At 48.2% G+C, this 13643-nt stretch overlaps 1 protein-coding gene across 14 annotated transcripts in view; it reads right to left on the bottom strand.

The window, feature by feature from the left end:
• The window catches only part of CAMTA1 (calmodulin binding transcription activator 1), a 701446-nt gene extending 688405 nt beyond the window's left edge, over positions 1–13041 (bottom strand). For 10 of the 14 annotated variants that reach the window (XR_013959951.1, XM_080656710.1, XM_080656721.1 and 7 more), the window contains exon 1: positions 12904–13041. Coding sequence is in view for 12 of the 14 variants with exons in the window: in XM_080656710.1 (XP_080512836.1) it covers positions 12904–12948 (45 nt within the window). In the remaining 2 variants the exon portion in view is untranslated. The remainder of the gene's footprint in view (positions 1–12903) is intronic. The other 4 variants (XR_013959952.1, XM_080656724.1, XM_080656728.1 and 1 more) reach the window with 4 other exon arrangements.
• Between the last annotated feature and the right edge of the window lie 602 nt (positions 13042–13643).

Below are 13643 nucleotides of genomic sequence, written 5' to 3'. Positions count from 1 at the left end.
GTTTGCTGTCTTCATCCCCATCGTCCCTCTTCCCTTCCTTTGGACGGCTGTCCCCAACCTTTCAGGTTTAGTGGTCCACAAGGGAAAAGCAAGGACCCACCCAAGTATCCAAACTGGACTGACATCCCCCAAATGGACATCCCCCAACTGAGACGGGACTGCTTCAACCTGAGAACCCACACAGGGCAAAGCCCGCCTCCTGCCAGGGTGCCCCGCCTGCTCCACCACCATGCCCAGGACACTGGCCCCGCCCACTGCCGACTCCCTCCACACCCGGCCTGGCCTCCGGCTGACGGTGCCTGGTCTCCTGTGTGTAGCTACAGAGGACATGTTCTCTGCAGAAAGTTTACCCACTGCGACAACTGAACACAAGTCCACTTGGGAGTTAATACTCCTTCTTTTATGCTGTTTGATGGCGACAGGTTGAGGTGCCAGGACCCCTTGCTGCAGTCCCTTTCTCTCACCATCTCCTTTCACCCTGCCCCCTCGAAATGATCAGCAGTCCAACGGATCCTCACCATCCTCCTTAGAGCTGACTGTCTAAATGAACCTCGGAGCCTGCTTACCACTGTGTGTGCGTGTGCGTGTGAGACAGAGACAGAGGGGCAGAGGGGAAAGGGGAAGAGAAGAAGAGATGGGCACTGGGGGAGGGAGACTTTGACCCTATTTAAGGCACAAGCCCCCACTGGGGTAATGAAAATATTGCCATATATTTGCTGTTAGAACCTCATTGCTACTTTGCTCCTTAGATTTTGAATCCACCTGGAGTCTTTATTTTAATTGTGGTAAAATAGTCATAATGTAAAATTTACCATTTTCACCCTTTTGTAGTATACAATTCAGTGGCTTTAAGGACATTCGCCTTGTTGTGCACCATCACCACTAACCATTGTTTATTTTAAAAGCATTCTGAAACTCCTGACTTTCCTTCTTATTAAACAAATGACTTCTGTGTTTGCCTTTTCACCCCATGACAAGGGCAAGGAGCCTCGTCAGAGCCGGGCCGAGACGAAGGCAGGCTGCTGAAGGCAGCGGACAGCACCCGCAGCAACTTGGAGTGGCACCAGAGCAGCTAAATCCATCCTGCCTTCCTCCAGACTTGGCCACAGAGGCTGGAGACTAAAAATACCTGGAGAGGACAGATAACAGCTGTCAAGGGTACTCAGCCCAGTTAGAAAGGTTGCCACCATCACCAGATTTGCATCAGAAGACACCCATACAGGCAGCCTGGGTCAGATGCAGAATAATCAGATTCAGTGGAGAAAGACTGATGTTCCTCGCCTCCCAGGACGTCTGGAATAAATCTCTGGGCCTTGAATTTGGTCAAGTAATCTAGGATCAATTTCTGGAGGACCCCTCAGAAGCAAGACAAGTACTTCAAAATACTGAGTACCCACTCACCGCCTTCTGCTTGTCATCCGTTCCTTTTAAGCACAACAGCCTCCATCAATAAAATTAAACGAGGAAGAGACCTCCATCAGAAGCTTTGTCAAAGCAAATAATTCAGCCAGCACCTTTCATAATGGCAGAGACGGAAAGCATCAAGCAGAGAATCTTGGCAAGGATACAAGAAACATTAACTTGCCCCTCAGTAGCTTTAAATATGAACAAAACTTTCAAAAACTAAATTATATTCCAGCCCTCTCCAAATGCCAGGCCTGTACAGCCCAGGAAGCTCGCCCAAGTGAAGACGCCATGTGGTCGATTCCTGGGGGTCCACCGAAACCCCCCATGAAACCCCCCCGCCCCCACGCGTTTCCTAACAGGAAGCTATTTACTGAATTCCTGGCAATCAATGCATTTTAATAACAGTTGTATTAATCAACTCTAGAAAAAAAACTACTAAACAAATATGAATAATCCAACCTTACACATGAAAAGTCTGGGGTTAACAGACACTTTTCCATCTGAAAGCATGTTATTTAAGTCTATTTTTCCAAAACTATGAACACTCACCCTATCAGAATAAAGAGCTTAAATGTGTCATAGGGAATAACAGCAGAATGAACATTTTTGTGCTGTACGTCTTTTCAACAACTTTAACAATTTTTCACATTTTTAAAGTAAATACTCGCAAAGTGTTAGACCTAAAAAGTCAGGCCCTCTACGTACACCAGGAAGGAGGCACCTCCGTGACGGTGGTTCACATTCCTCCTGCACAGCTTCGGCCCACATAATCCCCGCCCCTTCCACTGTCTCTAAAAATCATGGGAAAAATATCCTGTGAGGATTAAAAATAATAATAAATAATATTTACGATTAGAATCTTTCCTAAAAATTGTGTTTAAATAATTTTAAAACAATTCCGTTCTTAGAGAAAATGAATTTCATTTACATCATCTTCAAATGCTTATTCCTGTCTCCTTGCTCTGATTTTCTTCCTCAGAGCACCTACTTCAAGGAGAATGCTAAAGAGCAGACCACACGTGTCTGTTCCCCATCCGACAACTCGGTTCAACCTGGAGGAACACAAAGCTCTGGATTCATCTAAGGGGGGAGGAGCCGGCATCTCTGCTGTTGTCATGAGCCTTAAAGTCATCGCAGGAGTAACACTGGGAATCAATCAAAACGGTTGCAGTTTGAATCACCTACTCTCACCATAAATTGTAACTGAGTTACAGTGATTTCTAAATAGAACACATTCTAAATTGGAACATCTAAATGTTTCTTGGCAATTAATGTCTAGAAAGTCAACAAACCCCCAAGAAAGCGGAGAAAATGAACTTTTGTAAAGCTCACCATTCATCAACTACAAGAGGCTCGAAAGATGCCACACTCCAGAGGCTCAGCCTCAAACTCACTGGGCCTGCAGAGGAAAACTCCAAATAAGACTGCTTCCAGAACTGCTGGCATGCAGCACTAAATTACAAGCAGTGACCTCCCTGGAGGAGAAACTGGAGTCAACAGCTCCGCGAATGCACAACCTCGGGGAGAGGAAACCTAACTCCAACGCTAGGGCTGCTCTGCCACTTACAGAGTAACAACTGCAGCACATGCAAAATACATGTAGCAAACAGAGTCGTCTCACATATTTCAAGAGCCTGGCCAGGGAGCTCAGCTGGTTACAGCATCCTGATGCATCAAGACTGCGGGTTCAATGGCTGGTCAGGACACACACAAGAAGCAACTCAAGAATGCATAAATAGGTGGAACAACAAATTGATGGGTCTCTCCTCTCCTTTTCTCTGCTCTTCTCTCTTTCTTCCTCTCTCTCTCCCCTCCCCCAACCTTCCCTGCCTTTCACATTCTCTAAAAATCAATGGGAAAAATGTCCTCAGGTGAGAATTAACCAAAAAAAATTTGAAATGAAATAAATATTTCAAGAGTGACAAAATATCCCCCAAAAAATCCAAATGCAGCCCAAAAGTATTGTGAGTAGAACCTAATTTAATCTCCAGGCCCAAGTTCTCCGAAATAAAGCAGAATGCTCTGATTTAGTCAAATTACAACAGAAACATTCCTTTGTAACAAAGGAGCGACAGCCTAGCTCTCTGAACCTCGTGGAAGCGCACACACAGTGTCAGGATGGCCACAACACAGCTCAATCCACAAAACCAGGGGACAATTAAGCTGACTGTTTTAGCTTTCAATCTGTTTCGCCAGAAACCTTGTCAAACTACACTGATTCGAATCAACATGAGCAACTAGAGTTCTATCGAAACAGCCCCAGCATCTTATCTTTTGTTTTACCTTTTATCGCTGATTTATGGGCTGACTGATGGTAAACTGATTTGTGCATGAGCCAGAAAGCAGCTCAGGAATACAAAAGAAGAAAAGAGATTTAGAAAAATCAAATTCATGAATGGAAATGCTGACGTCATAGCCCAGCTCCCAGCAGAGCTTATGACAGTCCGTGAAGAAACTGTATCATAGGGGATGTGAAATTACCAGTCATTTAATAAAGAAGATAAAACAGAAAAAGCCCTCGCTCAGACCAAGGGAAGGTGGAGGGGGAAAAAGAGAGAGAGAAAAGCTGTACTAACAACCTTTTCCCTAAACCAGAAATGAAAAATATACTAGCTACAAACAAGCTTAACTTCTAAACCATGGAACTATTTCATATGTTTGTTAAAAATACTCCTTTAAAGATATTAGTTGCTGCTAAATCAGCAGAATATAGTCCCATCCTCACCTTAAATCCTTCCCCACCATGTGCTCTCCGTTCAGAAAAGAGCACACAACATACCCAGTGTGATTTCTTCACTGAAACTGCCTGGCATTGCCACGCCACCCCTCATTTTAAGGAATTCTGAATAAAACGGGATGAAGCTCATGACTTCAGGCAAGCTTCTGGAATCTTTATGTGAGAGGGGAGAGGAAAATGCTTTCATCTAATGATGTAGTATAAACTAATAAAAAAGATTATAAAAATCTGATTTACTTAGAACTATTAAAAGCAGCTAGTGGTATAGGTTATTCACATTTTTCATCTCTCAGCAGAACTGAAAATACAAGCAGTAATAAAAACTTCTGTAAAGTTTAGACACGAAAATCCTTTTATTCGGGACACTTAAATGACTGATTCTTAGATTCCTAATGTTTCCCAGGAAATTGAAGATTATAAGTGACCTCAGATCCTTGGTAGCATCTCCTAAGCACAAAACTACAAGGACATTCTCCCTCCTTTGCCATTCCGATGGCTTAATGTAACCATTCCCCCAAAATGCATTTTTTAAAAATTTAAGCAATAAATAATTTTGCCAAGTAAGATTTTAAAAAGGAAATCTTATTAAGTGGAAATGCAAACAGACCAGTTTTATCTGTCAATCTAAAATGTTAAAAGAGATCATCTCACAGTTCCACCGCCAGTCTTTGATAGAACATCACTACCCCCTTGTGGATTAGCAATAAAAAATCCTTATCTTCAATCTTCCCTTTTTAAATGTTTCATTCTGCTGAACTTCCATTAAGAGTTTACATTTTCTTCACTAAGAAGGGTTATTTTATTTCAATTACTTTTTAAAAAGAGAAAAAACACTTAACGTTTTAAAATAAGCAATCCCATCAGCTTCTTTATCTTCTGAGCACCCCATTTTGGAGAGTTCTTCGTATAACAGGGATAGCTGCCCATTTCAACAGGGTAAGCACATCAACGTTCCATTTTTCCGGAGAATACCTGAATTGACACTCCCAATCATCACTTGGAGATTATTTTTAACGATAAATGGGTAATTTCTTCACTACTGCATCTTTTTTCTTTCTATTTGATAATTTCACACTCTGTAACAATTTCTTTTTATCGCTTCCAAATGGTTTCATATCCAAGTGCCCCAGAAAACCAATGGGGCACATACATCCTCAGAAATAACTTTTCAGACAAGGACTGAGAACCAAATCTAAGTTTTAAAAGATTAATTCTTGATTGTATTGCTGTGCCTTCAGAAATGCTTCCTGGCACTCTAAATCAACCCTACTGAAGAAGAGAAAAAGAGAAAACCTTTTTCAAAACTGGAAAAAGAGCCTTTGTTTTTCTTTCTTTTCTTTAATTTTAGTTGCAGGAGTACCATTCTAATACAACACAGAGATACATCTTGCTAAACAAACAGTGTAAAAAAGATGAAATAAACTTAAACATCTGGGTTTCTTATCACAAGTTACCAACACTAGGTTTAGCTGAAAGAGTAAATCACCTCCACCATCACAGACGGGCCAGAGAGACGTCCAAGTCCCGACTGGACAGACTGCGTTGTTGGGGGGTGAGTTCCCCATTTCCTCACAGGTGCTGGACACAAAAGCAGGGACACGGACATTTACTATTAACCTGAGAAGCCACATCCCAGTATTCTGTCCAACGGCGAGGCGGGAACAAAGGAGGAAAATGATTCACTCGGCAAGTGTTTTTAAGGGACTAAATACATAATCTTACCTTGTGGTAACTGATAAGGAAAAATGGAGACAATGCCTAGTCTATTCAATGCCTGGACGCCGTGTTCCAAAAGGCTTTTCACATGTCAACCAGTGAAGACCCACGTACAAAAGTATCAATTCAGCGGCATGTCCAACGCGGGCAGTGCGGGGCGGTGCGGTGCGGGGAGCAGAGTGTCAGGGCGGGCCTGCCCGGCTTGCCTTGGTGGGGTTTTGTTAGGATTGTTGTTTCCGGCTTTTCTCTTTTTGAGAAGGCAGGGAGAGCTTTCAGATGACATTAGGAGGTGAGACCAGTGGTGAGAGGAATGGTCTCCAGGTGGTGACATGTTTGGAACGGTGAAGAACTCAGTCCCAAACGCTTCCTCCCAGGCCCGGCACTTGGCGCACTTGTACTACCAACCACGCAGCAGAGCGCAGAGGAGGAGCACAGCCCAGACGCCATGGCCCCGCAGTCACCCTCCGCTAACCCTTGGGAAGGAACACAGTATAGAACATGACTCCAAAGGGCTGCCTAAGTCTGAAAAAATAAAGTGAAAAGTGACTGCACTTCCGCAAATGAGCAAGGACTCTGTAAGAGAACATGCAACCCTGCCAGAAAGAGACAAAACACGGGGAACCCGGAAGCACCATTTAAAAACATCTCTGGCCCTGACCGGTTTGGCTCAGTGGATAGAGTGTCGGCCTGAAGACTGAAAGGTCCCAGGTTCGATTCCGGTCAAGGGCATGTACCTTGGTTGCGGGCACATCCCCAGTAGGAGGTGTTCAAGAGGCAGCTGATTGATGTTTCTCTCCCATCAATGTTTCTAACTCTCTATCCCTCTCCCTTCCTCTCTGTAAAAAATCAATAGTATATATTAAAAAAAAAAAAAAATCTCTGGTCATCCCACCTATGATGTCAATCAGTTGAAAGTAAACGAACAATCCTCTGAAAAAAGTGAGAAGGGAAGGAATGTGGCTGCCACCTGGCCTCTGCTTGCAGTGGGGTACATAATATTTCTCTTTTAGTCCGGGGTAATGAGCTAAAAAATGCTCAGGAAGCATTACCAACCTTTACACACGGAGGCCCATGACCTTCTACAAGCAATGGCGTTCAAAGCAGAGATGCAATACCACCTGAGAGGCACACAGCCAGCATACTGATGGGAAAGAAGGAAGAGAGAAAAGAAAACCTTGCTTTGTCTCACCACGTGAAAAACCGGGTCTGCTGCCCACTGCCAAACTATACAGGAAAACATTCTGCTTACAAATACATGACGAGCATCATGGGATGGGAGACCATCTACATGCTTAGCAGCCCCGCTTTCTAATGACAGATAGTCACACATCTTAACACAGGCCTGGTGGGTCCACATCCACTGATGGCACACAAGACAAGGACCTGAGAGGGTCTCATCAGCCCATATCCAAACCTGGTTAGGTATTCAAAAAACACGACATGGCACACTACAACCTGGAAATAGAGTGAATGAACACGCACTCTTGCTCATGTTACCTGGACAAAGAAGTAGAGAGTCAGAACACTTCCTGCTCAAGCACACAAAGACTATACAGACAGCACCTTAGCAGGCAAAGGAGCATCAGAAGACCCACACGTCCTTGTGAATGAAGGCCCCAAATGAACACTTGTTGGCTGTGCTCAAAGAAATTTACCACTGTCAAGCCAAAGAGACAAAAGGATGGCTAAATGCAGCCAAAACCAATTTCCAAAACCCTACTCGAGGCCCCGATAGATGCCTGAAGGACACAGTGTTCCACCCAGAGAGAATATCCAGTTACAGATATTACTATCACCCCTCTACCTAGTGGCTTAAACCCCACCCCCTCACCCTAAACTCAGGAAAACAAGAAGTAACACTGCCTCTTACTACAGGACAAAGGGAATGGGGCACCCCTCTTTACTGAATGATAGGCTATGAATACAGTAGAGCTACAAATACTCTCTTATAATAATGATGATGGCAAGGGCAATAAAGAAACCTCTTTATGTGGGAAAGGGAAATAGGATTGAAATCATCTAGAAAAAAAAATGAGCATGGTAAGTGATTCTAGAAGATACCGAACATTTTAAGAAATGATCTGTTTTAATGGAAATACAAAAGAAACACATATTGCATGTCACCACAGAAAATATTCAGCCACATGTTCACATGAATAAAGGACTGCCAAACCAGACAACGATCCTCAACAAGAGCTCTTCTGAAGAGTGAAATACTAGCAGAACGGGGTTCTGCAGACACAGTGGAAGTTAAATCTGATTTAACATGGAAGGGAAAGAAAAGGCGCATTTCAGGTCAATTCTTTACCATTATTGTCATCATCATGTATACCATACCTGCATCCAAAAGTAATCTGAGGCTATTTACCAAAAGAGGAGGAGGAGACACTAATCACAGTGCCATTTAAACGTGTAAAGTATTAAAAGTCAGATAATAAACAAAAGCAGTGATGACTGTACCAGAAACCTCGCCTAGAATGGTCACCACTTTCAGGCATTAAGTTTGGACACAATATTCCAGGCAGTGAAAATGTAACAGCAGCTCCCGTGGTTCTTACTTTCTGATAATATGAAGCATCTCAGGTAATTCTAAGAGAAAATCATTTTTCTATCACTTCGTGCTGTAAAGCGGGCATTTGATTTCATGTCCTATACAATACCCCGAATGCTGCTGTTCAAATGTTAAACAGGCACTCCAACCAACCATATACCAAATGACCTAAAAGTTATGCCTACACATTTAAAAAGAAGGTTGACTTTACTTTTTTCGATACACACAGACACACACACACGTACATACACGCACACACAGGCACACACAGGCAGTCTAAGGGAAAACTGTCAAATGTCTCTCTAGAGGTCTGCTCCACCCTCTCCAATCCTGCAGGGCTGGAAAAGCTCAATGGAATAGTACACTATTAGAGTATATTTTTGTATGATGATAATCCAAATAATTAAATACAGAAAGAATTCCTTACAAGATTATATAAAAACACAAGTCCAAGATACACTGAAATGTCGTTTGTAATAAAAGGCTAACAAGACCCCTCTGGCCTCAGGTAGTCAGGTAACACCCCTCCCCAGATCCTCGCACACAACAGCTCAGTACACGTCTCTAGGATGAATGCGCTCAGTGATGGGAATATGGAGTAAAAACAACTTCCTCCAAAATAACAAATTCAAGGGTCCCCCAAAGGAGGCAACAGGCACAATGAGGGGAAAGGAAGAGAACACGAGAATCACCTTCTGCTGCTTTTCCCGTGAGGAAATTAGGAAGACGTACAACTGTACACAAAGACGTCCTTCCTCCAAACCTCCGGAAACAGGAAACAGAGAATGGCCCACAGGAATGAGGAAGTGGGAAAAGCCACCACAGGGGCTCCCTCCCAACCAGTCAGGAAGAATTCTAATCCCACCAGCACGTGGGCCACACCTAGGACAGACAGAGGACTACCCAATGCCACTGGACCCCAAAGCATAGGCTATTTTAGGGGGAAAGCCTAAAAACTGAAGAAACGGGAAAACACACATAAGCAGGATTTATAAATATGTCCCAAAGAGCAAGCAGGAGCAGCCCTCCCCTTCTGAAAGGAAAACCTGACCCAATCTGACCTTGAGCAGAGGTTGCTGTGACCACGTCAACATTCTGAATCCATGAGCGGTGAGATGGAGAAACCCACATTTCCCAGATGCAGGAGAAGCCAGGACTTCAAGACGACAAGGGGCCACCCAACCTTGCCTAAGGAGCTGGGGGCCCAAGGGTGTAGGGGAGGAGACAGTGATGGAGGCCAGGAGAGCCCATCCTGCCCGACTAGCTACAAGACAACACAGCACACCGGAAGCGCAGCAGAGCGGAGCTCCAGGACGCTACGGGGACGGGCGACTCCGAAGCACAACCGCACTGAACTCAAAGGACAGAGCCTAACTTTACACCCTAACCTCAGTGCTGCTTCTGACCTTTACCATGTCCTCCCACTGCCCGCTGCGTGGAGCACCCGCTTAGCAAGGGAAACTCTCAAAGGCATCGGTGGTATGGAGTCGGCAGGCCAGGATCCACCACCGGAAGTGATGCCTCTACTGGGAAAACGCCAACATATACAGCAGGTCGTCACCTTATTTTCCAAGGGTCAGTAATACTACGGCCTAAAAATACACAATCCCATCAAGCTGGGTACAGACACAGAGAGGGTAAAAAACGTAAGAACTTTTTAAAAGCCAAAAGAAAAGCCAATTGAGGTCAAAGCAGTACTTTGAGGCGATGGGTGTCATGGCCGCTGATAACTCAGCATTAACGGAAGGGCCAAGCCCACCAGGCGGCCGAAGCTGGCCCGCCCTCGGGCAGCCCTGTCTCCTCCCCGGTAGCCCAGGTGGAGTGCCCTTGCTAGAAAAGCACTTGAAGGTCCAAACGCTTCGAGTCCGACAGAGCTTGCTGGGGAGGATGAGGCTCCAAACTCAGCCTGTCAAGAAGTGACAGCAGCTAGCAACCGTTCCAAGTTCCGTGAGGGAAGGAAGTGGGGGGACCGGAGGAGACTCACATCACTGCCCCTGCCCCGGAGCCAAGGGCAATCAGACAAATGCACGAACGGTGACACTCAGGGAAAACCTGGAGAACAGTCCCTCCTGCCCTGTCACCAAGTGTCACAGGCCCTCCCAAAAGTACCTTGTCCTAATGTACACAACCTCTCTCAATTATTTAAATGGCCAAAATAAAACAGCGACATATTTATTATGGCCCTTCCCTTGCAGTTCCGTCACAGAAACACATACTCTTCTCACCCACTCCTCTCGTTTGCCCCAAATACATGAAAATCTCTTTCCCCTGCACGGCAGGAAAGACATGAAGATGAGAATTTTTAACCCTGTGAAGGACCCATGCGAGAATACTGCTCCTGGATTCAGAATGCCTAAGTCTGGGTGAGCATCAGCAAGCCCTCTGCACTTTATTTAAGCATTCAGGATGTCATTCTGCTTATTCAGTTCAGTACAAATGACAAACGAAAGAGTGGTTAAGAACTGGCCATTTATCAATGAGCCTTCTGATTCTCTAAGCTTGAAGATTACATATATATTCTTACACATCGAAGTCCCCAGAAACACCCAAAATCTAGATGGCCATATAACCCCTGCACATTTCTGCACATATGTCAAGGGTGTGATTTCACCTATGAATATAATCTTACATGTATGTATACATAAACATATGCACAGCATCATTGTAATCTCTTTTTTTGCCAAAAGAGAATCAGAAAAAAGTAAGTGTCCAAATTTCCCCTTCACCTGAAAGCTACAAGATCAAAAGAAATGTTTGGATCCCAGGAGGGACAACGCCAGGGCCAAAGGAAGGTTCTAGTACCAGGAGCACACTAGCAACCCCTTCCCGAAAGGCATGTGGGCGACACGGGTGTCTACACTCCCTTTTCTGGGTGGAAAGGCATATGGCTTTCTTACCCAGCCAACATGAATACAATTTAAGAAAATTAGAAAAAGTCAAGGTAACAGGCTCCCTAAATATGGCTGACTGGGAAACAGAAGCCATAAGGAGGATATAAGTTCTCCTAAAAAAGACCTGGGAAGTTTATTTCCAGGGAAGGTTCAAAGACTCTTGAATGTAGGGTGTACAGAGTCGGGTTCTTCCTGAACGGAAGACAGTAACTGGAACACCAAAAACAGGGGCCCGCGACTCTCTTCCTGCTGGGGTAGTGTCAACTGGTGCACGCTGCCCCCACCCAGGGGGAAAGTGAACTGGAAGCAAATGATACCCTGGTTTTCCTCCAACATCGGAGTAATTATCGTGGCCCCGTCTTACTCCAGTAGGAGGCACAATGGAAGCCCTGCCCTACATCTGATGGGCACCCTCACCCCAAGGAACTCGGAGGACAGAGAACATGTTAAGGGAGACACACGAACTGGGAAGGGAGCCCTGGCATGTCCAGTTTCTCCCGAAAGGAAAAGAGGACAACTCAGAGGGTATGCAGGAAATGAGCTCACCCTCGCCCAGGAAAGTGTGCACAATCCGGACGAAGTATCTGCTTTCCCATTTAGAAATGACTTCAGCGCGGCACAGGCCCCCACTAACCGCTGGGTGAGGGAAGAAGAACATGGGTAGCCCGAGTCCCCTTGTCCTGGCAAAAGGGTCAATAGATGGTGTGCGGAGGCCCCAAAAGATTCCACGGGAGATGAGAGGATGAGACGGACCCCTCTGCCAAAGATGGACCAGGGTCACAGAAGGTAAAGGGCAAGGAAGTATGGAGATCCTCACTTGCCATTGAAATGGAGACCCCACCCTCCTGGCTGCGAGGGGTGCAAGGGCAAGAGTAGGAGAGGAACCACGGCTAGGGGCGGGGATGTGCGCAGGACCCCTCCCAGGAAGGGAAGGGGGAGGGGTCACACGAGGCCCTCCCGCCCGGGGACGCTCAGCAGGACGGGGTCCCCCTGGTGGGGAGAAACGCGGGGACCCCGCCGGCTCTGGGAGGCGCCCACAGGGCTCGAGGGTGATGCTGGACAGAGTCCGCATGGCCCTGCCGCCCGAGAACCAGGGCGGCGAGGGTGAGCGCCGGCCGTGCCCCGACGGGGACCGGCCCGGGGCAGTGGGGCGCGAGGCCGGAGGGGGCCCGAGGCGGATAAACTTTCCGCCCCGCGGCCCCCATCAGGCCGGCGCGGGGGGCGAGGGGCGGGGGCCGCGCCACGGGCCCCGGAGCGGCGGGGATGCCCGGTCCGGGTGGGGGAGGCGCCGGCCCTCCCTCCGCCGGCTCCTCCTCCTCGCTGGGCCCGGCCCCCGCCCGCCGGCCCCCCGCCCCTCCGGCCCCAGCCCGCCCCCGGGTGGGGGTGTGCGGCGCCGAGCTCCACCACCCCGCGAGTCACCTCAGGACCGGCCGCGCTCCGCCCCCCACCCACCACCCCCTCCCCGGCCGGGGCACCCGCCGCCCGTCCCCGCCGCCGCGCCCCCGCGCTCCCTCCCGGCGCCGCCGATGCCCGGGATGTCCGGCGGGGCCGGGTCCCGCCGCCCGCCACGCCGCCCCCAGCCCTCACGCTCCGGCTCTTACCTTCCGGCTTGTTTTCGGCAGCCATTTCCCCTCCGCGCGCCACATCCTCCTCCTCCTCGCGACCGGGACCCCGAGCGCGCGCCTCGTACCGCCGCCGCCGCCGGCCCAGCCACCCCGCCGCCGCCGCGCACCCGCCCTGGCCCCGCCCCGCGGCCCACGCACTACGCCTGTTGGGTTAGGGAGCTGCCACTCATCAGTCCCGTCACCAATCGCCTCGCACCAGGGGTCTCACTACTCTCCGGGAGGAGCGTCCTATCCCTCCGGCCCATTGGCTGGTCACCACCCAACGGAATGAAAGGATTGGTTCAGAATCAACGCCCCCTCCCCACCCACTCTCAGGAAAGCCCGCCTTCCGGACCTAAACAAAGCTTCCCAGTGGCCAGAGCCCGAAGGAACTGTCCAATCCAAAAGGGGCCTACACGGAATATTTCCTCGAGGCCGAGACGTGGCGTCTTGATTGGGCGTCACTACAGTGTTTCCCAGGCCGTCCAGACCAATCAAAGGGGGTTCCCGGAACTCGGGAGCGGCGAAGGGAAGCCCCGCCCTCGAGCGTGACCGTCATGAGGCAAGCGCTCGCTCATTGGCGCGTGGGGGCTTTTCCCGCGTGCTCCCGGGGCTGAAGGACGTTCCCGGGGAAGCCGCCGCCGGCGCGTGGGGTCCCGGTGGCCGCGGAGGGCGCAGCGGCATCTCCAGAATTTCGAAGCCTGGCGCAGCCGGGGGACGGCGGGGACTGGGGGGCC

The sequence above is a fragment of the Plecotus auritus genome (genome assembly GCF_963455305.1).
Source record: "Plecotus auritus genome assembly, chromosome: 2".
NCBI classification, from domain to species: domain Eukaryota; kingdom Metazoa; phylum Chordata; class Mammalia; order Chiroptera; family Vespertilionidae; genus Plecotus; species Plecotus auritus.
Note: the sequence above shows the minus strand (reverse complement) of the source record. Positions and strands in the feature narration are given on the sequence as shown.